General features: G+C 37.8%; 2 protein-coding genes across 2 annotated transcripts in view; both read right to left on the bottom strand.

The window, feature by feature from the left end:
* Positions 1-3,695: 3,695 nt before the first annotated feature.
* LOC125226444 (protein slit-like) lies at positions 3,696-4,849 on the bottom strand. Its single transcript, XM_048130426.1, has 2 exons — positions 4,766-4,849; positions 3,696-4,471 (listed from the first exon to the last, which is right to left on the bottom strand). The coding sequence occupies exon 2, from the start codon at positions 4,467-4,469 to the stop codon at positions 3,696-3,698; it is 774 nt and encodes a 257-aa protein (XP_047986383.1). The 5' UTR covers positions 4,470-4,471; positions 4,766-4,849.
* A 5,872-nt stretch (positions 4,850-10,721) lies between these two features.
* Positions 10,722-26,377, bottom strand: part of LOC125226610 — a 180,959-nt gene continuing 165,303 nt past the window's right edge. Inside the window, exons 4-7 of the mRNA XM_048130641.1 lie at positions 21,689-21,767; positions 17,990-18,158; positions 15,467-15,721; positions 10,722-14,494 (exon numbers count right to left, since the gene is read on the bottom strand). Of these exons, the coding sequence (XP_047986598.1) occupies positions 14,155-14,494; positions 15,467-15,721; positions 17,990-18,158; positions 21,689-21,767 (843 nt within the window). The 3' untranslated portion in view covers positions 10,722-14,154. The remainder of the gene's footprint in view (positions 14,495-15,466; positions 15,722-17,989; positions 18,159-21,688; positions 21,768-26,377) is intronic.

The following is a 26,377-nucleotide window of genomic DNA, read 5'->3' on the forward strand; positions in this document are numbered from 1 at the left end:
GATTCCATGTAGATCCGTATCCGTATCCTTGACATTTTTAGATGTGACAACTCTATTTATCCAACTATGGCAACACAAAAGGAGGTTTATTTTGAGTTCTTAATTTAATATGTTGTCAAATGTCGGGCATTATATTTGTATAGTCTTATATAGTCTGTTCAGTAGACTTTATTTCTTCGAGAAATTATGACGGTATGTGAAAACAGTAACCAATTCTGAATGAGCCTTTTTCCCCTTCGACGTAATTACGACCCTTGGTCTTAAAAAAACTTTTTATTTATATATCTGGGGGCCTACGTATTTTGGTTACTTGTAAGAAAATAGAAATCGTCGATAGAAAATTAGTGTTCTTTTGAATGCCTGTCGGCCGTTATTATAATTACCTAGTTATTAATTACATTTAATCGGTTCCTGTAAGATATATCAAAAACCTTTGGCCCGACTCTTAGAATGCTATGGTACCTATATATATTATAATATTTACAGTGTGTATTTTTGATATTAGGTACCGCAAACTTTAATTAGACCAAGGTTTTAATGCTAAGAACCCATACAACAAGTTTGGTCTGACTGAACTATATATATATATATCTACGAGCGTTTCGTTTCGTGAGCGTTTTTGGCATTCGGCTACGAACCCTGAGCGTAATTAACTGGCAAAATGGCATAACACAGCCAACTATACCTACCGATTCATTTGTCACTGGTCACGGCCAGGTCCGATCAAGGTTAGCTCGTTAGCTCCTAACTAATGACTAATGGGCGATGAAAGTGGTAAAAGCCGCATGCATCTCGCTTTAATGCTTTCAGTGAGTCAACCTTGACTAAATTGATTTTCGCCTTTCTACGACGCACTCGTATTTTCTTACACAATTAGTTTTGCCAATTGCCATTAGCTCCGTCACCTTTGACTGCTGCTTAAGCTTTTCTGTCCATGAGCGCTTTTATGTCGAAAAACGTAGCCATCTGATATTTTCGTCGATATATTAGGGTCCCCCCACATCTAGCGTCTCGCGAGCGTCGCGTCGGGCCAACTGTATGGGCAAAGCCTGACGCCGCGACGACGTCGCGTCGACGTCGCGTCGACGCGGCGTCTTTTTCCATACAGTTGGCCCGACGCGATGCTCGCGAGATGCTAGATGTGGGGGGACCCTAAGGGATTGTTTTTAAAAGCAATCAAACATTTTTTCCTAGGGTTAAAAATGACAGAAATATTGCTCGTGATCGGAATAGCCCTTATGACGAAATTCCTTAAGAACATAGATATTATTATAAATGCCATTGTTAACTTCTGATGTCAACATTGTTCAGTGAAAGTTCACATGGCCTTAACCTAGTGCATGACTGCAGGTTATTTAATTCCCAATTGCTGAAATGACCAGGTAAGGGATCCGATAATGTGACTGAAATTACTAGTCAGCCAAGAAAACTTGGTAGGGCGGTTTTCCGCTGTCAGAGCTTTCTATTCTTGGTTAGATCAATGCACAAAAAGGTTAGTCGAGGTATATTTCAATCTAGGTTGTTTCATACATGGAGTTGGTGAAGTTGACGATCTTTAGTGCGTTTTTACATTATCCGACCCGATATCGGATGTCGGACCAATATCCCATACATTACAGGTGCCATCTTGGATTTTTTTCTATTGAAATCCTTCCGACATCCGAAAACAGACTTAGGCATAGGCCTCTTAAAATATGGAAATAGGTAGTTTAAGTACCTTTCACGGAGGCCACGCAATAACAAGAAACAATTGATTTTGAGTTAGTAAACCCTAATTCTAGTTCATTAACATAGGTAAACGACTTGGCTTAGCGTTTTCTTATAAATTCGAGGCTAATGTCTAGGATTGGCCGAGGCTACCACCTCTATACATATTTAAAGAGGGAATTGCGTGGAGCGTTCAAATGCCAACGAACTGATATCGGTAAAGATTTTGACATTGGTACAGTACATGGTAGTACAGAAAATTAGGTTTCAATTCTAAATTAGAATTTGAACGTTATTGTAAGGAACTGTTCTTTTAGGGAACGAAATAAAAACCGAAACCAAAATTATTTTGTTTGTGTATTAACGGTTTTGCGAACGAAATCAAATGGTATTAGGGAACGGGTTCCGATCCCTGATTCTAAATAATATCAAGACGCTTCTTCAATTATCGGCTTATGTTTTATCACTTCAATTCAGAGTCCATTTTACTAGCCAACTTTTAGGGCAACACTTGTGCTAAATACTTATTCCTAAATTGAACCAAAAGCATAGCGAGTGGTTTGTAAAGTGGATTTAAAGGCGAGTATATTTTTTTATTGTATGAGACATTACTGTTTCATTTTATTTATACTGTGTTCCTCTTGACACCGAGTCATATCGCTTATTAGGCGTACATAAGCGCTTTCGTGATACCTTACCGTGAATACCTTTATCGAAAATATAAAGATCTTGACATCTACTTACGTGTTACACCTTCCTTTAATAACAAATTGGTTCAGGGTTGTGAAACAAAGAAAAATAACTTAATATAGGTATTTCGTAAAAAGTAAACTAAAGAGAAAAGTTCAACAATCCTCGTACTTTTTCGTAAATATTAGTTTTCGTTATTAATAGTATTGTCGCGTTAAACGAATAGCTGCAACAGCTGTAATATTTAATTAGGATAATAGCACTAAAGTGAGCCTTAATGGATCATCTACCTAGAAAACACATTTATGAAATCCTTTATTTCTACCATGCTGTACCGAAACTGCTGGAAAAGTTGCGCCTGGCTCGTCATTATCAAACCAAAGTATTGCCTATTAGTTACAGGTGCATTAATTAAAATAAATGATGTTTAATATGGCTAACGGTGAACTTATTTTATAACCCGATAACACCACATTTTTATAAGCTATCAGTAAATAGTAAAATGAATGATAGCGATCAGCGTATTCGCGTGACTGCGGTCAGTCGGGGCATAGAAGTACTTGCTACAACTATGTATTCTGGTGAAGGATAATGTAACTTTGTTGTTTTCCTCTTAAACAACAACAATATTGACAAAGCATGTCTGCATTGTGATACAAAAGTGACTTAATGATGAGTCTCTCATTATGATAAGAAGATACATATGAGTAATTATGAAGGAGCTTTCAAATACCTAATGCATTCGATTCGAATTCATCCGATAAAAATGTGTGAGCTAGTCTAACGTAACATAGTAATATTAGTAAAGATGATGATTATGTTCTGATTGATAAAATTGTGTTATGTGCATTAGGAAAACACAGTTGCGAAGTCATTCGTTTTATTCCATTTAACCAATGATGTTAGCGTACAATTCCATATATTCTTCATTAAAGTTTGGTTGCCTCTTACAGTTAAATTCTTTTGTAGTCACGCAGACCGGCTCCTGTCCAATATATTTTGCCCCGTTATACTGTATACCCATCTTCTTGACTTCAATCAGAATGTCATTTAAACAGGCACATTGCCAAGGGTTCTGGTTAAAGTAAAATTTCTTCAATCGCACACCAGAGTTACGTAGCTCCAAACAGAAGTTGTCTTGAAGATAGGTAAATTTATTATCGGCCAGGTTCAAGTTTTTCAGACCGGTTTGTCGAAAAGCGTTAACAGGGATGTATTCTATGAGATTATGCGATAAATTTATGTTGCCTAGCTTACGTAAACTTTTAAAAAGACTTTCAGGAAGATCCTTTATTTTGTTATGTTGCAGTTTTAATGTTTTTTAAAGGTGTAAATACATTCTCATGTATAAATTCAATTAGGTTATCGTCTAGTTCAATGGTTTCAAGCTTTTCAAAATTGATGAATAAGTTGTCGTGAAGCCTGGTAACATGGTTTGACGACAAAGTCAGTTGCGTCAAAGAGGTTAAATAAGGCTGTGTGGTGAATTGAGGCACTTCGTCCAAATTGCACCTCGATAATTTTAACGTTTTTATAGTTTGTAATGATTGAAGCAAATTTCCAGACGTGCCGGTCATATAGTTTCCAGAAAAATCTAAACACTCGATGTGGTGTAACTCTTTGAATACTCTAGATTCTAAATTTCTTCCCATAATTACATTATTTGATAAATCCAGGGATTTTAATTTTGTCAGTGCGTCAAAAACATTAGGTTGTAAGCTTTCTATTCTGTTGTTGCTTAGATTAAGTTTGAGCAGATTTGGTGTCTGATCAAATATTGATGTTAAGGCCTGCAATGAGTTTTCAGAGAGGTCGATATTTTCGAGAGCAGGTAGGTGGTTGAGAGCGTCTGCTTCAATACTGGTAATTCGGCATCCTTTTAGAACTATGGTTGTTGTACGATCATTATCCGAGACCAGGCCTTTCCGTACAACGTAGTCTTCAACTCCTGCACTACAAATGACGTTGGGTCCTGTTGCACCGAAACCATTACTGCAATTTGGTACAGAGTGGACAGTTTTAAAGATGCAGAGAAGCAGTGCTAAGCATGTTGCTATTTTTAGCTTCACCATGTCTGGAATATAAATTGAAATACATGTTTTAAGGATAATTTGCAATAATTTCCTTATTGACGAATTTAGTTTAACTACCAATTTAATTAATGTTTGAAACAAAATTGGCATTAATAAAAAAATGAAAATAGATTATTTACTTATATTTTAGTTAAAAATAATCGATTTAAGAACTCTGTTTAAGACTTAAATCTACGACTTTCTCTTATATAGGGTCTATTAAAATGATCGCTATTAAAAAAATAGAAACAATAAGTACATTAAAATTAACTAAAATAATGTTTTGACTTACCAACCTACACTAAAACAAAAGACAAATACGAAAAAAAAAACACGCACTAAACTTGCTGTTCCTGTGGGTCCTATAACGGCACTGGACGTAGGTACATAAAATATAGGTACACAGATCGGCCCATTCGGACCTTATTCTGCCGTAAATAAATACATGATCAATCTAATATACATTATGTAGATTGTAATTCCATCCCGCTATTACACCCTATAGCGGCCTATAGCGGGATGGAATTACAATCTATTATCAATAATAATAATAATCGATTGTAATTCCATCCCGCTATTACACGCTATAGGCCGGCAACAGACAGTCTTAAATTTCATAATCTTAAAAAATCATAATCTTATGAAATCAGATCGAGTGCACGGATTCCCATACAATTTCGCAACTGTCCACACACAGTCTTATTTTTTAAGATTATGATTTTTTCAGATTGATCTGACAGATTGCGAATAATTTGAATTTTAAGAGTGTGTGTGGCAAGGCAGTCAATCTTATTTTATAAGATTATGATTTTTTAAGATTGTGAAAATTAAGACTGTCTGTTGCCGGCCATAGTGTTTATCTTGAGCAGCGAGACCGTATGGACGAATACAATTTCAATTTAATTTAAACTCCATTTTAAGCATGTGCGAAAAGACGGTGAATACCCGAGTGATACACTCGTACTCGTACATACTCGTACATATTTATAAACAGGTCGGTATTCGGTATGCAAATCCGTCCCATATGGAGGTTAGCCTGTAGTAGGAATCTTAATCTTCGCCATTTTTTTAAGACGATACGGTAGGGGTCAATTCTCCATACAAACGCTCTCGACTATTTCCTCCCTGGTTTTTGAAGATAGAGCAATGATTTTTTCAACACAGATTGTTATTATTTTTATCTGTGTCGGACCGTTTTGATTTTTTTGATATTCTGATTTTTAAAGACTCTAGAGCCAATCAAAAATTTCCAAAAACGGCCTTTTTCATTGTGGCGCAAAAAACGGTGTGATACTCAAGATTGGTAACAATTAACCAAAAAAGCTAAACGGTCCGACATAGATTATTTTATTGTTATTCAGATTCTCAAATTTCGTTCCGATTAATTAAATTTTGAAGGAGGAAAGAGTCGAGGGCGGAACCTCGATTTTAAAGATTTTTTTGAAATATCTTTTGACTGAGTTGTTCTTAATGGACAATTTTTTTTCCGATAAATCTAGTTAATAACATTTGTATATTTAACTAAAATTCCCAAGTTGAAAGGGGGGCTCCTTTTCATTTTAACATTTTCGCTACCGTATCCTCTTAATAACAAATATAGTAGTAGGTACCCACTTATTTTCAACACACCAAGTGGTAGCGGCTCTCTTGATACTTCAAAAACGAGAAAATAGCATTTTATCCACAAGAGTGCAAAATAATTTCATATAATTTGATCTGAGAAATGAGCCATGTGACGAAGCATTTAAGCGCAAATTGAGAAACCTTTTGTTAGATAACTCCCTGTACTCTGTAAATGAGTAGGTACATGGATTTGAATTTTTAATGACCGATGACATTATGATATTTTTTTATGTTATATAATATTTTCTTGCTTTGTGATAATTTTATGATATAACTTAATTTATTAATTTTATTAAACTTGGCATATGTATTTTCTTTCTTTGTAAATGACGATCCTTATTGGGAGACACAATTATTTTTATTTAGAATTTATTATGTAATTTTTGACGATCATGATGAGAAGATAAACATAATTTTGACATGTAGCTAATTTATAGTGTAATTTTTATCATGAAATAAAGAAATCTAATCTAATCTAACTAACTACCAACTAGTATGGCACTGTGATCCAAAGAGGATCTTGGCCTCCAAAACGAGAGCACGCCACTTATCCCGATCCTGCGCAGCTTCCTGCCAATTATCTAAAATCTAATCTAATCTAATCTAATCTATAAATTATTAACTTGATGCCCAAAGTTGGCTGGTAGAATTGACGTTTAAATATGATTCTGAACATTTATGTTAAACAAATTCTTGGATTTGATTTGAGTTGGTGTGGTCAAAAATTTGGTGTTTCACTGTGTGACAAAATTTGTTATAATCTACGTGCCTTGAAACCCTCGCTACGCTCATTATTCCACATTAAATATTAGAATCTTTCGTTTGCCCGGGTATCAATATTGGCACGTGCGGTTAAACAACAACTTTGCCCCCTTGTAAAAAAAAACGAATTATTTATTTTACATAATGAGGGAAAAAGATAAACCTCCAAACAGCATATTAATATTACATATATTTGTTTATTTGTTACTTGAAGACAAAAATAAACATTTCACATATAAGAAGAGAACCTTTAAGAGTACACGTAAGAACCCAATAGGCTAGTTTCCTACTGGTCAAATCAGCTTCTTTTTAAGAACTGTCAAAACGACTTGCTAATATGGAATTACTATGAAATACTGAGTGACGTCACGGTCAATTAATTTACTTTATATCCTTCTCTTTGACTTATTAAATAGAAATTATGTTCAAACATAATTCCTGTCCATATTTTTCTTCTAATTATGTGGTGCTTTATTTCGTGCACTGCATAAAATATTTTATTTTAAGTATAGGAAACTAGCCTATTCACCTACGTTAATAATTCTTTAAAACGTAGATTTAAAAATCTAGAGTTAGTTATTAAAAGTAATTCCGCTATGTTGTTTGTACACGGTAACCATGGCAACACTATCGCCACATCTCGCTTTGCATGTTGGCAATACTTTTACTAGGGTCAACGATCCTCGGTTAGCTTCAGCCAGTTTTATACGGAATATAATAATAAATTGTGATAACTAATATTAACAACAATTTAATACTTAGGAACATATTTACATAATTATATAAGAAACTAAGACTAAACTTAAAAGCTAGATATAATGTCTAAAATAGGCCCTTGAGGCATTGTACCAAGATATAGGGGCATTTTCAGAAATTGGGACCCAAAATTTGTGACAGTTGGTAACAAAATGTTAACTTTCTGTCAGTTTTGTGACGAAAATTAAGCATAAAATTTCAATAAAATTATTGTTTTTTTGTTAATTACATAAATTATAAACCATAATCTACATTAAGAAAATGAAAAAGGTTGATGCCCTTAGGTACATATTTGATAATATTAGGCTACTTTTAATTATTACTACCTTTACCATCAGGTTACATCCTCTGACGACGACTCAAACACATCCGTAACTTGGCGAAACATAAAAGTTTCGCAGTAAGTACCCAAAATGTTTGTACACATGATGATTTTATTGATAATAAATAAAACCCAAATTATGACTATTTCAACGCTATTAAAATTCACATGCAATAAATAAAAATAATATATTAGGATTTAGGATTCACCTTCAAGAGCGTGCACCCATCTTAAGGGCCGACAACGCACCTCCTACCCTTTTGCGTGCGTAGCCGAATGCACAAACGCTAACGAAACGCTCGTAGATATCTATATCTATCGCTCTTTTGTATTGGCGCGACAGAGTCAGACTACCTTTCGCGGCGTTTCGTTTTCGTTTCGCGTTGTAGAAATGCCATTCGGCTACGGGGCGGCCTGATGTCTCGGGTGTCCCAATTGTAGTTTTCAAGATAATAATATTACTTATCAGAAACGTCGAAGGTAGTGTAAACGTTTTCATATTTTATTGATAACTAGCCACGTTCTAGTTTTAAACTTTATAAAATGTGCATTTTCAAAAATTGGGACCCAAAATTTGTGAAAGTTGTTACCAAAAAAAGCATGAAATTTCAATAAAAATATTGCTTTTGTGTTCATTACGTAAACTTTAAGCAATAATCTACATTTAGAACATGGAATAAGTTGGTTTTAATTTAGACAAATTCTATTCTTAATTGTCGTCACAAAACTGACATCGAGTTAATTTTTGTTAACAACTGTCACTCATTTTGGGTCCCAATTTCTGAAAATGCCCAAATCCCTGAAAGTCAAAAGTTAAAATGATGCATTTATTCCTGTTTTAATTTCTTTATATAGGTAATATTTACAATGCAGGTTTGTTTACTACCACTATTACTACTGCGTAAAAAGTCCAAAATAACTTGATCATTCGCGAATAAATAGGGCCCACGTCACAAAGGGTTTCGTGCGTCACCCAATTGTTTACCTGGCCCCGTAGCCGAATGGCATTTCTCCGACGCCAAACGAAAGCGATACGCCGCTGGCTCTGTCGCGCCAATACGCAAGCGCGATAGAGATAGATATCTACTAGTGCTTCGTTTCGTGAGCGTTTCGTGAGCGATTGTGCCATTCGGCTAGCCACCCTGACCTTCCTGTGAATTTCCCTCTGATATGGCCATGGCGTCGCTAGGATGATTTTTAAGGGCGTAAAATAGAATAATTAGATGCCTGGGTACGTAGCCGAATGGCACAAACGCTCACGAAACGAAACGGTCGTAGATCTATCTCTGTCGCTCTTGCGTATTGGCGCGACAGAGCCAGACTACCCTTCGCGGCGTTTCGTTTTCGTTTCGCGTCGCAAAAATGCCATTCGGCTACGGCACCACCAGAAATATAAGACTAGTCGCCATGTTGCGGAATTTCGGTTAGAGGCCATTGATGATGATGATATTAAAATAAAGAAATATGACATTTATTCTTATAAAATATAAAAACACGAAATAATGTTTGGGGAAAATATGATTTTGGCCACTTCCAGGCTGCGAAACAGCGCCATCTAGTCTTAAGCCTAAAAAGCCCATACTTTTCAGGGGTACCTAGTACCTACGTGTTTTTGTATGGGCTTTGTCAGTCCCGTATTATATCGTTCTTGCTCCCGAGTAATTCAGCTTTCAAACAAAAAAAAATCTAATCTAATGGTGCGAACACTGGCCACAGCGTGATGGCGCGCCGTCCCTGTCACACCATGTTATACGAGTATGTATAACATTTATGACAGCCGGTGTGATGATAAATCGGTTCATCCGTTCGATAGCTACGTAACCACAGATAGACAGACAGGCAGACGGGGGTTAACAATTGAATTTAATCTTGATTAATAAAATACAGGTACCTAAAATATAGGTATCTAATTTAAAAGTATAAGAAACTATCGGAAGTGGCGCTAGTGTCGCACTACCATTGGAGCTTTTATTAACTTTTAAGTTTTACTACTCAACACTAGATGGCGTTAGCCGTCGAGTTCATAAATCCATGAGCGAATGTCGGGGACGGGGTTTACTTACAGAGCGGGCCGATTTTTGAGTCTCACGCGTTCGAATTCAGAAAATTAATAAGCAAGTCACCGTTTTCAACCGGTATTTTAGTGACAAAATCCCGTATGCGAGATTCAAAAATCGCCCTCGAGGGACAAGGCAATCCATAGCGGTGGTATATGGTAGTCTTGTTAATATAATTACCTATATATGTTCCCTTAGACGAAAAGTGGCGCTGAATCATAATTGTGAGACAATATTAGTTTCCAGAATAATAATCGTTCAAATAAAAACGTTTTTAACTTTTCAAGTCTACGTCGATGATCGAATATGACAGATGAGAGCTATTTTTGAGTTTTTGCAAAAAGTCCATTTTGATGAACGGATATAAGTATTAGTATTCAACCTGAGTTTAGTAAATTTATGTTTGATGTCACGATTATATTTGTCTCTGTTAGCTATTATTTCTCCTGCGCCAACATATATGTCTCTGTTTAACCCAATGGTTGACTGGTAGAGAATGCCTTTTGGATTAAGTCCGCCATTTGTACATGTTTCTTTAGTTGTGCAATAAAGTTTAAATAAATAAATAAACGGATAATTGTGAAACCCTTAACTGAACATCACATATGCTTTTAGCCAGTTTTTTTTACACGACAACGTTATGAGGAAGACTTTTAAGTTGACATATAAAATATAATATAGTCATATCATACATATATTATGTAGGAGGGAAATATTAAATATACAACATAAAATGTTTTCTCTGATTCCTTTATTAATTTAAACATTAATACAATAAGAATTTACTCACTTTAGTTTTCTTAACCTACTGATGAATTCACAGAATTTTGTTAAATTAATATTATAAGGAAAACCTACTCCATAATTTTCTGTCAAAAATGTTTATCTGAACATCATAAATATTGTATTAATCTCTGTAATATATGTATATGTATTGACTTTTGATACTAATTTCTTACATTAAATGAGTGTGTGTATCCATTATTCATTTGTTTTTATAGATAAAGCTTATGTCTGTCATTTTAACTGTTATGAGAAAATAAAAGGGCGTTACTTTAATCATTTATTTGTTAAATCGAATCTAGAAATTCTATACTTAACTGAAAGTGGGGTTGCAACCACAACTTATATTGTTACATTTTTATTCAAATTAAATTTATATCTACAATAAATCTTATGTCAAAATTTAATGATGAAATGCGAAAGACTACATTGCTGAAGCATATTATGGCATTAAGTCCGGCTACATGTTATCCTTTAACCACCATAGTCTGCTAATTTAGCCGAAGTCTCATATATGAAACAAATGTTATACGAACAAATAGTTATACGGACAAATGTTCGTTTAACTTTGTACCGACGGAGACTCGAGCATGCTCGTTGAATTTCTAAGGGCCAGTTGCATCAACCACATTTCACAGACACATCATCGTCACGCAGCAGAGGTCTATGGAAGTTCCCATACAATACAATTTAATGAATGCTTTAACGGTGACAGACGGTTTGGTGCAACTGGCCCTAAGAGGTCAAAAGGTTAACAAGAAAATGTAGCCGGGGTAAGTTATGATAAGTACGCACTTACCTACAATACGTTTAATTCAAAGCATACATTTAACATCAACAGTTACTATTTCAAGTATACATTAATTTAAAAGTATTCTATGGAAAATATACTTATGTACAGTCAGCATCATATTATTATTATTAGGAGCCTGTTGTGTCCCACTGTTGGGCAAAGGCCTCCTCCCTCTTTTTCCATTCGTCTCTGTTAAGTGCTATGTCTGGCCAACCACTCAAAAATTAGTCGAGGACTCGAGGTTATCCTGCCATCGCCGATGTGGTCTGCCGGATCCTCGTGGGGCTCCCACTTCGTGGTTATCTTAGCCCACAAGTCGTCCGGCATTCGACAGACATGACCAGCCCAGTCCCATTTCAACTTAGCAGCTTTCCGAGATTCTTTAGCAGCATCATATATGTGGGGGTATTCATAATGATCTACACACGTCCAAGATGCATGCTGACTGTACGTAAATAGATAAAGGCAGTGAAATTTAAATAAAATACAATATACTTAGGGCCACTCGCACCAGCGAAAATGGAGGGTTAACTATTTTATATGGAATTTGACAGATGACAGCCCACTAACCCTGAGTTAAGTGGTTGGTGCAAGTGGGCCTTAGAAGCATAGAAGGTAGTAAATTAATCAGTAAACTACTATTTATTGTATTGTAAAAGTAACAGAATTGATAAATAACTATTTACCGACGAGTTTATAAATATTTTGATAAAATAGACACAGCATCCTTAACATAAATGCGAGGATTTCAACTATTGGCACTAACCATGACTACTGTCTAGACCACGACTACGAGTACTGTGCTTTTATTAAGTATATTATGACTATAAAGATATTTTACAAACAACTGCTTTTTAATTTTCCATAATTTATTTCGATATCTACTTAATAAAAGTATAATGTAGGAAGGAAGGAGTTTTTACACAATAGTAGGTGCAGAAATGAACAAATTAGCACTTGCATACTTAGGCAGTAAGTCTATAGGATAGACATATAAGTAGGTATAGGTATTATGTTTACTGCTAAAGGTGACACTTTAGAATAAGACCGCATGCTTGTGGTATGCTTACTAGCGAATTTACAAAATGTGTCGTTCTTCCTATAAAGGAATTTCTCGTTTAAGATTTATAAATGATTCTGTGAATGTAGTTCCGAATATGTACTAGTGTCCCTAAACATTTAAAATCTAAGAAAATTTGAAATGCCAATGTAAAGTACGACACAGTTTTTTAAAACTAATGAATACTTTTTAGGTTATAGAGGTAACTTTATACTAGTGAGTCTAGTGACCCTTTACGCTAGTCATATAAGTCTAACATAAATTAGATGTATAATATAAATAACGTATTTATATTAGAAATTAATCAGACAAAGTTTTTTTGTGGAATAAAATGGGAATTCACTCTTTTTTTACACAAATGTAACTTTATAATGCGGGTTCATAATCAAAATATAATGTTGTACTTACAATATTAAATCTTTAAAATAAACACACTTACTGACTAGTTCTTTATAAATACAAAAATATAGTTAATTTTAGTTGTTAAATCTAAAAATCAAACGACAGTAAAAAGTTTTAATTACGTTTTGAAACACGGCTTTGACTTACTGTGTTTGCCTGTGATATATAATATTATAAGGATATAATAAAAAAAAACTCAATACAATTTTGGTCGCGTTTGTGTTTTTAATTATTTATGCTACCTTGAGGGCGATTTTTGAATCTTGCATACGGGATTTTGTCACTAAAATACCGGTTGAAAACGGTGACTTGCTTATTATTTTCAGTGACAATTTTCTGAATTCGAACGCGTGAGACTCAAAAATCGGCCCGCTTAACCTAAATTGAAACATGACGATAAGGATAAAGTTAATACTCGAAATGAGATGGTTTACAAATGACTTATATTAATATTATAGTTGACACAGAAGGCAGAGATATACATAGAGATAGCACGGTACAGTCTTACAAGAAATTGTAGACATAATATTATGTGTCGTCCCTTTCAAATCAATTTAAGTAAGAAAATGAGATGGCAATGCAATGAAATGTCTAAACTTCATGTAAGATGGTCGTTGTCATTTACTTACCCTAGTAAGTATATAGGGTGGGTAATGCTAATGATACTTTGGCCAGCCAACCCTATCAGCATCGGAGTAGGTGAAATCATGGACAGCCTTACAGGATATCTGTCATGGCATTAAGTGAAATGCTCCTAGAAACGAACAATTCTTTAGTGTTTGCTGGCTGGGGAAAATATTATGTTGTAATATTTCTTAGAAGAGTACTTAATCGTCATGTTCTGTCTACTCTACGACAAGAGAAGTAGAACACAGTGTACATTTCTATGACTAAGCGATCACATTAAAAACGCAAATAAATAAGCTAACAACTTCTGCTTATTTTAAACACTTACTGAGTACATAGCAGATCCGAACTACGGAGTCCAAAGTGGCGATAAGAAGAGTGCACTTGCAAGGAACTTAATAAAACAAAACGGGTCTTTTCAAAAATATACTCTCACTCATTTTTTAAAGAGACACAAAGTTCTGGTTCAAAATTGAACGCTTAAAAAAGCTGAGATGGAATTAATCGTAATCTATGTGTCGTGCTGACCGCACTTCAATAGGAGCCGGTGGGGGCATCATATCGAATTCCTCTACTATTGTCTTTGGATGCAAAGCGCTGATGTTGTTATCGACCGTGTACGTCCTCGCGTGTGTGTGCGCCATGTTCTGCTTGGGTTCGTTGACGAGCCAGTCGTCCCGGTTACGCATCTTCATTTTCCTGAGCTGCTTGTTCCGTAAGTGTTTGAGCCGCGCGAGGTGAGTGTTGACTTGCTGAGGGCTGAGGCCGGTGCGGCCAGAAGTGAGGAGCTCAGCGTTTCGTTGATACGAGCCCTCAGGATCGCGGCGGTTCCATTGATATCTGAAACATAGCAATGGCTCATTTTCATTTGGGGTTTAAGGTCAAATGCTACAACCGGAGAGTAAACAACCTTTTTCAAATGAGCATCGTCTATAGACTTTTCCTCATAAGGCACATTTTATTTACCATACCTCGCTCGAAAGGAATAAGAAGCTATTAAGATTGTATAAAAACAATAGAGAGATCGGGCTAAATATTGAAGTACATAATAATGTGAACTAAACAAGTTATTTTCTGAGACAACTGTAAAATTGGTCTCATTTCTAAATCTGTAAAATTTGTAACCACATCGCGAAGCAGAAGTAGGCACTAAAGATTTATCGGTCATTAAATCCCTCGTTACCCTAAACTGGACCACATCAGATAGGCAGTTAACATGCTGGTATCCACTTACTAGCAATACAAATATCGTTATTTATTACCCACTTCACGCGAATTAATGGCCAAAATGTTTATTAGAGTAAATTCGTATTTTCATTGTTTTATCTCAGAACTATGCGTACGTTTAAGTTGTTAATTACAGATTGTGCGCCAAACACATAGCGGATAAAATTAAAACCGTCGGATCGAGAGATATATAACCACAGCTGATAACAAACCCCTGTTTAAATATTATATGTTGAACGTGCTAAAAACCGTTTTCTATTCCTCACGAGCAGGCAGGCGTCCGTTCTGCGCGCGGCAACCACTGCTATATTAGTCACCAAAATTGGTGACTGCCGAGTACGTGTGTACCGTAATTATTTGGAAATCTTACCCAGGGAAAGGTCGTGTGAGCTTCCTACTCGGTCGAAGCGGTCCTCTTTTGTTTCGTCGTGACTTCGGGATTTCTCGGAGGGCACTCGAGTAAAGATTGTGCGACTTTAGCGGGTTCAGCGACGGGTTGGCGGTAACTACATCGCTGCTCCTCGTCAATAGGGCTTGTGATACACCAGCAGAAAACGTGTGATGAAAAACATTCTGCAATCTTACCCAGGGAAAGGTCGAGTCAGCTTCCTACTCGGTCGAAGCGGTCCTCTTTTGTTTCGACGTGGCTTCGGCATTTCTCGGAGCGCACTCGGTCGAAGATCGTACGACTTTAGCGGGTTGAGAGACGGGTTCGCGGTGACGACGTCGTTGCTTCTCGGGTCGTTTCGTTCGCGACTGACTGGGTTGCGTTGTCGGTGGTACTTGAGTTTGGTTTTGCAGATGTACTGTCGACTTTCGTAGCAGCTTGCGGGTGCCCATCTGGAAAATAATAAGGCTAGTTAAGTTTAGAGCAAGTGAGTAAATACTAGGTACTGCAGGACTGACTAGTTCTACCAGCCCGTTACCTACTTCTCATCTTTATCTCGTATTATGTTACGTCATAGGTTTTTCATTTTTTATAATATCTGATTTTAGTACCAACGGCCCTCGCGAGGGATACGGGCGACCGCTGGACATTCTTAGGTTTGAGGTTCCCTCTACCTGGCAACCTGCTACTTAAATTTTGTTAGGATTGGAACTTTATTAATTGTTATCCTGTAGTTTGGGCTTTTATGTGGGTTTTAAGAGTTTCCTTCGTATTTTTCCGGAAAAGTTCGTATTTGTCATGCTAGTTTAGTCAATGTCAGTAGTGTCAGTACATCTTGCACTGAGACTGATTGAAATAGCATGACACGTTCGTACGTTTCCGTAACAATACGAAGGCAAATCTTTTTGTACTACATCTGTAGGTAACTCTTTTGACTACTGGTATATAATTGTATTCATATGTCTCACGTTCATATCAAAATTAAGCTCATAAAAGCTTATATGGGTTACAAGAGCATAAACATAACAAGGGTTTGAACTATACAATTGGCAATATCACATCACGGCGTTCGTAAACTTTATATTGCTTTTCGTGGTATTGGCCAATTGGAATTGTCCTAATACAGGGGAGCCTAATATATAAGCGACAGCGGTATTAAACTAAAGCTCGAGTTTGTCCTACGAAAAACATTGCCCCGCTTCGTTTTGAAAGTATTTTGAAAGTGTTTTAAAGTATTGGGTAGTAAATGCACAAAATAAGTGAGCATAGTAAGAACATTTTTAGCTGTTTGGCTTTGACAGTTTTGACGTCTTCCAGAAAATAAAACTTTATATACTTAAGTACGTAATATTCATAAAATTATAACATACATACAAACTAATTAAAAAAATTTACTGAGTGGTCGAATTCGGCGCTTTAATAACCATTTTATATTTAATAACCAGTCGTTCCCTCACGACTCACGACGTGACATCATGTCATTCTGTTGAAGATAAGAGCCTATTTCAGTTTTAATTTATAAGCAGTAGAAATTTTTAGTGAACTCGGGCTTGGTTTTCCGTATCTACTGAGTTCCCACAGTAGACGCTGGAGTTCCTAATAACGCTCAAAGTTTGTGACCCACTCCAATCCTTGTATACATTGTCAAAGGTTTCAGAGCGAATGCAACCAACAGCCCACCGTCTCCGTGCCCTTGAGATCGTTTATTTCTGTCACGACCACGCCATTTCGATATCGGGAACACTGTGTTATGTAGATACGCGAATATGTGAAATATTCAAGCTTAATGGGACATTTTGTTCAGTGAGGAATGATATGTTTGGTAAGGATCGTCATTTATTTCTCTTTATCTGTGCGAGTCCCATTGTGGGGCGTTTATGTTTTTATTTATGATGCGCATTTGTTTATTACTTATTTTCAGGTCTAGTTGCTTTGTCGTTTCCCTTTAATATTAATGCGTACCTAAAGCTTTTCATGTATTGTACAGCATCTACTCTTATTTTCAGGACTTGTAAGTAAAAACAAATACTTACAGTTGCCCGCAGAGACCTATTACCAAATTATAACTGTAAGAGTTAAAATTTTCAGTTTAAGTTTAACTGGTTGTATGTTAGCGATACTAAATAGAATATTCTCCAGGCTTTTATGTGGTGTAAAACTCATAAGGTAATTTAAGCACTATTCCCCGGATTTAGGTATATTTTAGACCTTTGGAACAAAGGGTCTCTAAGGTTTAAGAAAGCCATTTGGGACGTGAGACCAATCCACGAGTTCTTTTGCATTTTTTTCTGCAGCTGACTTTTCTACGTATGAATTGTTTAGTCTTAAGCGTCCGTAACGGGTAATAATTTAAAGGTTTTATGAAACGTGCAAAAAGTACAAAAGGCAAGAAGTTTACCGTATTTTTGGATTCAGTCTGCAGAATTCAATTTTGTATCAATTTCTCTTCAGTTGAATATTTTAGTAGGTTTTTTACTCGATATTATGGAAATCTTGACAAGTTCGTAGGTTACTGGGTTATTGATAAGAAAAACTGGCCTGTACAGCAGCTGAAGGTTCCATGGCGATACAGTTCCACTGCAATTCCTCAGGCTTGAGTTTCTTCATCTTGGAGAAGGATTGGTACCGCATGAGGCGCAGTTCACCGCTTCTTGCAGGAGCATTACTTTATCAAGTGCGTATAATGGACGCTAATGGATTACAAACAAAAAAAAACTTGCCTGTAGAGAAGCTCAGGCTCCATGGCGATGCAGTTCCACTGCAGCTCCTCGGGCTTGAGTTTCTTCATCTTGGAGAAGGACTGGTACCGCATGGGACGAAGCTCGCCTCCCCACTTCCACGAGCGCGCTGCGTAGTCGTAGATACCGCCGATCCAACGGCTAACTTTCTCTGGAAGTTATTGGTATTTCATCAATTATAGGTTCCTGCTGTTCCATTATTTTATTCATTTCATTATAAGAAATCAACACTATGAGTTGGGCTGCATCCACACATTAGGATATTCGGGGAACATTTCTTGATGGGGTCTCTTTCTAGATACTTAATAGTGAGCAACGAGCACTAGGTATTGCTGCCGTTGCTGAGAGTGCAGAAAAAGTATATAAGGAATACGTTAAAGTACCTATTAGATATATTCAGGTAGAGACAATCACAACAGTGCCTAGAAGGAATCCACGGAAGACGAACCGTGAACTCTACACACTGCGCCTGAGCACAGCTCTGGCGCAGCAGGGAGATACCCACAAAATAGAGGGCACTGCGGTGATAGAAGAACAGGTAAGCATTTTCACGAACACAATTCTGGAATGCTATCATCAAACATGTCCCCTATCCACCCCACCGGCAACTAAAAGGAACAAAAACAAGAACAACTGGTGGGGGCCTGAACTGGAGAGACTCAGGGGTAAGATGAGGAGGCAATACAACAGAGCTATGAACACGTGCAATGACGAGGACTGGGATAACTACAGGTCCACGAAAGCCACGTACAAAAAACGCCTCAGATACAGAAGCACCAACTCGTGGCGTAAGTTCTGTACAGAAATCGAGAGCACAATGCAGGCTAACAGGGTAAGGAAGGTCCTCTCCAATAACTCCGCCATAACCTTAGGATCCCTGCGAAAGCCGGACAACTCCCTCACCACCTCGCCTGAAGAAGCGGAACTAGTTCTAGTGCGCACACACTTCCCGGATTGTGTGATCTCGCACATGACTAGTTGGGATGAGGTTGAGACCACTCCGACGGAGGACGAGTGGCAACAGACTGACGAGGTAATAAACCCGCAACGCACGCAATGGGCCATTAACAGCTTTGACTCCTTCAAATCACCGGGTAAGGACGAGATCTTCCCTGCTCTGCTTAAGTGGGGCGGGGAAGCACTCACTATAAAGCTAACCAACATCCTACGCGCCTGCTTGGCCCACACGTACGTGCCGAAACAATGGAGAGAGGTCAAAGTCATCTTCATACCAAAACCAGGTAAAAGCGACTACTCGGATCCGAAAGCATTTAGGCCCATCAGCCTAACCTCTTTTTTGCTGAAAACACTGGAGAGGTTGTGCGACAGGTATCTGAGAGAGAGGGTGCTAAACATCGTGCCCCTTCACCCTAATCAACATGCCTACAGCCCTGGCAAATCTACGGAATCAGCACTCCACGCAGTGGTGAGCAAGATTGAAGTAGCGATCAAAAGCAGGTCCATGTGCCTAGGAACCTTCATAGACATAGAAGGGGCCTTCGACAAGACCAGATTCAGCAGCATAACTGCAGCACTAGTGAGACATGGAGTAAGTACAATCATGACCACATGGATAAATAACATGCTGAGCCAAAGGGTCATCACACTCGGGACAGGCGAGGCACAACAAGCACTAGTGGCAAAAGGATGCCCTCAAGGTGGCGTCCTCTCACCACTGTTATGGAATCTAGTGGTGAACGACCTGATCTCCACACTAAACAACAATCACTACTACACGATCGGCTACGCTGACGACATAGTGATACTAACGAGCGGCAACCACACAGGTACAGTATGTGATGTCACACGCTCCGCACTTGCCATCGTGGAACGCTGGTGCGCCGACAACGAACTCACCGTCAATCCTAACAAGACTGAGCTGGTAATGTTCACCAACAAACGCAACTTGGGGAACTTTCGCCTTCCCAGGCTGTTCAATACAGAACTCCAATTATCAACAGAGGTAAAGTATCTAGGGGTAGTACTTGACAATAAACTAAATTGGAGTAACCACCTAAACAGTAAGATAGAAAAAGCTACAGTCGTATTCTGGCAATGCCGTAGAATGATAGGCAGAACCTGGGGACTAACCCCTAATATAACTCTATGGCTTTACCAGGCAGTAATCCGACCAATAATAAGCTACGGTGCTATAGTATGGTGGCCACGCACCAATTTATCCACTGTTGAAGCTAAACTACAACGACTTCAGAGGTTGGCCTGTATGGCGACCACGGGCTGCATGAGAACCACTCCAACCGCGGCCTTGGAAGCCATCCTAGGCCTGCCGCCGCTGCACCTCCACATACAACAAGAAGCGCTAGCTGCGGCGGTACGTCTAAAAAGTCCAATCTCTGGAGACCACCTAGGGTACCTCACACCGAAATCCTCTATGAGGCGATAGGTAAGGCACCGCTAATAGAGGCGGTAACCGATAAGATACCGAAGCAATTCGTCTTCGACAAGAAATACAAAATACAATTACACGAAGAACCCCGTGAAGGACTTAACCCAAGGGAGCTGAGAATCTTCACGGATGGATCAAAAACAAGGTCAGGCACTGGCTCTGGAGTATTCTCAGAGGACCTCAACATACACATCTCGACACCACTAGGTGCCCACAACACAGTCTTCCAGGCAGAATGTATGGGCATCAAAATGGCAGCACATGCGATCGTCTCAAGGGAGGTACGTGACTACCCCATCCGTATACTCTCCGATAGTAGGTCAGTACTACAAGCTCTACAAAGTTATACCTTTACTTCAGGGCTAATCTACGAATGTCACAGAACTCTGACAGAGGTATGCACCACCAACAGCGTAACTCTTCAGTGGATTAAAGGACACAGCAACTCGCGAGGTAACGATGGAGCCGACATCCTAGCGCGTAGAGGCTCCGAAATGAAGGTGGCAGGACCGGAGCCTATACTACCATTACCTTATGCTTGGCTTCGAAACATGCTGCGTTACAACACCAAGGTAAAACACCAACAATACTGGTCTAACCTAGGCACCTGCAGACAGGCAAAGGAAGCACTCCCGACAATCACCCCCGGATTGTCAAAAAAGGTGAGGCAACTAAAAAGGCCACAGCTCCGACTTTTAGTGGGGGCCATAACTGGCCATGCCCCTTTCAACAAACACTTATTCACCCTGGGTGTTACAGACAGCCCCCTCTGCAGAGCGTGCACGGAGGCAGAGGAAACAGCCGCTCACGTCATTCTCGAATGTCCAGGGGTGGCAGAATACCGGGCACAACACCTCGGGTCGCCGGGGTGTCTCCCAGAAGTCGTCGGCAACATAAAGGGTCTGCTAGGCTTTCTGGTAGAGCTGGGTTGGCAGGAATAGTGCCGCAACCCATCACGCAAAATAGGCGCAAATTATGACGTCGAGTTGCGGAAACCGAGCCCGCGTATACCTATAACCTATAACCTATAACCTATTAGATACAAAAACTAAGGACAGCTGAAGGGAACAAAAAAGGAATCCATTTTGCGGTAATTTCACATTGGAAATACAATTATTGTTCGTTGATCATGCGACTTTCTTTTACGTGGTGACATCTTGTCTTGGTGGTTTAAAATATGATTTTGATTTGACATAGCATTGAAATAACTAATAATTAATAAACTGTTAATTTCTTTGATAGATAGTAATTTTGAACTGACGAATAAAACTTACCGATGCCGGGTTTATTGAGGTAGTTTCTTAAATTGCGGTCCTCCCACCGGGCCGGCACAGTAAGGTTACTTTCACGATCCTGAAAATAAAACAGAAATTATTTCATTTTGAGCTATAGGTACATAAATTTTAAATACGGAACCCTAAAAACACCACAAATATAGTTTTTAAGTACATATTTAATCACTTTGCCTATTTACTCTTAAGATTATTGGAAAATTTGAATAGTTTTATTTTATGAACGTTTTATGTTCGATGTCACAATACTCACAATTATTGTGCAACCCGTGTATCATATAATTTAAACACGTTTGACGCAAGAATACATTCCTATTCCATTAATCAACCCGCAATTTGTTTGGTTCAGAAATCCTTGAGATGACAAAACTTTATGATTTCAGTTGACGAGCGCACGGCCGGTGTATTTCTGAAGGTAATAAATCAGATATTTTTGTCACAAACGTTTCTTGTGTGAATTACATTGTATTTAACGATTGCTTGGAACTATTTGAGAATATGGCCAATATGTTTAGAATATTTTAATGCATTGGAATGGCAATGGCAGGCGGAACGGTAATTAAAATTTCTTGAAAATGTTGCTAGAGAAAATACTAAACAGTGTGATTTAAGAGACAACGTTAATAGCAAAATGTCAATAAAACACCGAGATGACTACACTGTTACATTTATAACTTATATGCTAAATCCTTGTATTTATTTTCTAGTAAGTATACAATGATAAGAAGGGCCACTCAACAATTCCGCAAAGAATGAGTTACGGCAACACATTTGCCGACGACTGCTTAGGAATATGCAATCTTTTTTCCTCATACTTTGGGTCGGTTTTTGAGCCTGTTATGTCTCCTAACTCTAACTCTTATACCAACTTTTTAAAAAGTAGCTGTAATGATTCTTTGTGTAGCATTACTATTTCGCCAGATAATGTCGTGGAAAAAATTAAAGAGTCGTTAGATAAACATAAAGGCTCAGGACCTGATGGTATTCCCCCGTCTTTTGTCATTTCCTGCGCTAAAGAGCTTAGTTTGCCACTCAGTCTACTGTTTAATAAATCTATACAGACTGGTACTTTCCCAACTGCATGGAAGACTGCGTACATCGCTCCTATTCATAAATCGGGTGATAAGTCCTGTTGCGAAAATTATAGGCCCATAAGCATCCTGTCTTGTATTCCAAAACTTTTCGAATCACTAGTCTACACACATCTTTATAATCACTTTAGTACATTCTTTTCTGACAAGCAGCACGGTTTTGTAAAAAATAAGTCAATGATTACAAATCTCTTAGAATATAAAAACTTTCTATGTACCAGTTTTGCGAACAGGGGACAGGTTGATTCAATTTACACAGACTTTTCTAAGGCCTTTGATAAGGTAGATCACTATATACTTTGCGAAAAGCTTGCGTTTTACGGGATTCACGGTAGTTTGTTTAGGTGGATATGTTCGTACTTGAATGAGAGGAGTCAGCTCGTTGCTATCAATGGTTCAATTTCTATCCCCACGTTAATTACCTCTGGGGTGCCTCAGGGCTCGCATTTGGGGCCATTATTATTTGTCGTCTTTATAAATGACTTAGCCGATAATCTATCTTGTTCTTCACTCTTTTATGCTGATGATTTGAAGGTGTTCACGAAGGTACATAATATCCGCGACTGTACTCAGCTACAAACCGATTTGCGTACCATTTCTGACTGGTGCCTTAGTAATCGCATGTTTTTAAATGTCAGCAAATGTTTTGTAATATCGTTTTCTAATAAAAAGCAGAAACTTTACTACGACTACGAACTGCACGGTCAGAAATTGGAGCGTAGGTCGGTTGCAAAAGACCTGGGTATTTGGTTCGATGAACAGCTTAACTTTCGGTACCACTACGAGTACATAACTAAGAAAGGCAACCAAATGCTCGGTTTTATCCTTCGTGTTACCAAAGACTTCAAAAAACCAGACAGTCTTCTCTGCCTATTCCAGAGTCTCGTCCGTAGTGTTCTAGAGTATGGCTGTATAATTTGGTCTCCTCATTACGCTGTGCACTCTGGCAACATTGAGCGAGTTCAAAAGAAATGTCTCAGACTGTTGTCCTATCGGTATAAACCTGACCTTACAGGTCTGAGTTATGAACAGAGACTACAGTCACTTAACCTCCTCTCCCTTGAATCTCGTCGCCGTCTACATGACTTTTTATTCTTACATAAACTGCTGCATCATAATGTTCACTCTCCTAGTTTATTATCCCTAATTACTTTCAATACTCCTCGTTTTAGAACCCGTGCTCCTAAGATTTTTGCCCTTCAGGTCTACAAGAATAATACCTCTTTCTATAATCCGATGGTTAGATTGTGTCGTCAGTATAATGATTTGGTCTCAAAATATAATAATGTCGATATCTTCAACTCACGGTTAGCCGTATTCAGGAGGCAAGTTGTCAAGGTTCTTGGCCATCGTACACCACAACAACATAACTAGAATTGATGATTTAATTATGAATTGTTTAATTTGTTTAATTTATTTATTAATTTTAATATAATTTAAAGTGATAAAAAAAAAATGTAATTTGTAATTTTAGGATAGGTTTTAATACTCATTTATATTTTTTCTTGCTGTGCATACATGTTTTGGACGGCATTCTTATTTTAAACCTGTAACTTGTAGCTGCTATAATAATGTATTGAATGTTGTCTGTTTTGTGTGCCTTATGAATAAAATAAAAAATAAAAATAAAATAAAAAATGTCGACCCTGGCGGAACTCAAAATTCACTGCCGCTTGTCTCTCATTTGCCTCCAGTGAATCCTTTACTACTTTGGACACGTGGCCAGACGGCAGCCGGAAAACCTTGAGAAACGCATTATGGTTGGCATGGTGGATGGAGAAAGGGGAAGTGGCCATCCACCAAACCGCTGGGTGGACAGCGTTAAGACAAGCGCCTATTATTAGGACTGCAGAAGACCGTGCGGAATGGAGAGCTTTGGTGCGAAAAATAGCACCCCATGTGGTTGCGACCCTCAGCCATGAGGAACTGAGTAAGAAGATACAATGTACTATCAGCTGCAAAAGTGCATAGCGAATTTATCAATGAATTCGTTCATAATTTCTCCATGCACTTTTGCAGCCGATAGTACATAGTCAGCTACAAAAATGGTTGACTAGTTAAATTGTTTCTACAGCCTACATAGGCAGTACAGCCGGCCTAGCCGAAATGTCAATTTTTGACACTAGATGCCGATCGAAACGCAGTCTGGCTCTGTCGCGCCAACTCGGAAGAGCGATAGTGATAGCTCTACGATAACCATAAGTAATTATCGTAAGCGTTTGTGCATTTGCTTACCTACCCAGATCAGCATGTCTTAGCTTAACTACTTTTTTTTTGTTAGCCTATTTGAGTGTCCCACTGCTGGGCAAAGGCCTCTCTCCTGGCTCTCCTCTCTCTCTCTCTCTCTCTCTCTCGTCAATATTCAAAATATCTTTACACGTCATTCAGCGTAATTAATTCTCTATTAATTAATGACAGTGAGAGAATCAGATCATTTACAAGGTCAGTTTTTGGACGAACACATTGGGATTCACGACAAAACACGTTCTATCTGTCCTAATTATTTGCACATGTGCGTATTGTCATTTATTTTTTTCGACCGAAGGGTTAGCACACGTTTATTAGATATTTACATTATTTACTTATGATTAATATATTATCCCTGAGAATTCTAGTTCACACATACCAATAAAACATTACTACAGTAGATAATTTTACGGCTTTCATTTATCCATTGGTAATGTACCGAGTGTATTAGTGGTATTAAATTCAATAACTTCTACTCTATGTGACTATAAACTTGAAGTAATAAAACAACAGCCGTAAAAATATGCTGGTGTTTAAAATCCTTCTGTGACAACCCTATTAAAGATTAATATTTCAATTCATACTTATTACTTTTTAGGGTTGATATAAGTTTGACGTGTCTGTCTGTCTGTTTGTGTGTGTCTGTCTGTGGCATCGTAGCTCACGAACGGATGAACCGATTTAGATTTTTTTTTGTTTGAAAGCTGGATTAGTCGGGAGTGTTCTCAGCCATGTTTCATGAAATTCGGTCCACTATTTCGCGGTCGGGGGTTTTATCAAAATTTTAATTATATGGTTAGGTTAACATGGAACTGTCTTCTGATTTAGGTATATACGTAAGATATATTTTACTTTATAAGATCTGGAATAGGTTTGATTTTACTTTGAACCAAATTGTTGTTTTGATAGTTTTGGCTGCTTGCGTACAGTCAATTGTCTCGAGATTTTCACATGAGACAACTTGTTATTTGCCAGGAAGCTGGTTGTTTGTAAAGCGTTGGATACACACATACATTTGCTCGGAGACGTGGCATGACTTTTCTTAGCATACTTTTTTGCGGGGAAAGTTTATGTGAAATGAAATCATATTGGAAGTTTTTTGGGATTTAATATAATAATAAACTGTGATTTAAACATAGATTTAACATTTGACCTTTACAAGTTAGAGAAACAAAAGACATCAACGAAGTTTACAAATTTGAAGCTAAGTATAAAAAAAGTAGTAAATTATATTTGAACTGGTTTAAATTATACAAATCTAATATTGATTTCAGAAAGAATATTTACATTGTATGTATTGTATTGTGCTGGACATTGTATGTCATCAAAGTAC

This window comes from Leguminivora glycinivorella, chromosome 5 (genome assembly GCF_023078275.1).
Source record: "Leguminivora glycinivorella isolate SPB_JAAS2020 chromosome 5, LegGlyc_1.1, whole genome shotgun sequence".
NCBI classification, from domain to species: domain Eukaryota; kingdom Metazoa; phylum Arthropoda; class Insecta; order Lepidoptera; family Tortricidae; genus Leguminivora; species Leguminivora glycinivorella.

Coding starts and splice junctions, on each gene's coding strand:
- LOC125226444 (XM_048130426.1), bottom strand. CDS start 4,469: ATGGTGAAGCTAAAAATAGCAACATGCTTAGCACTGCTTCTCTGCATC.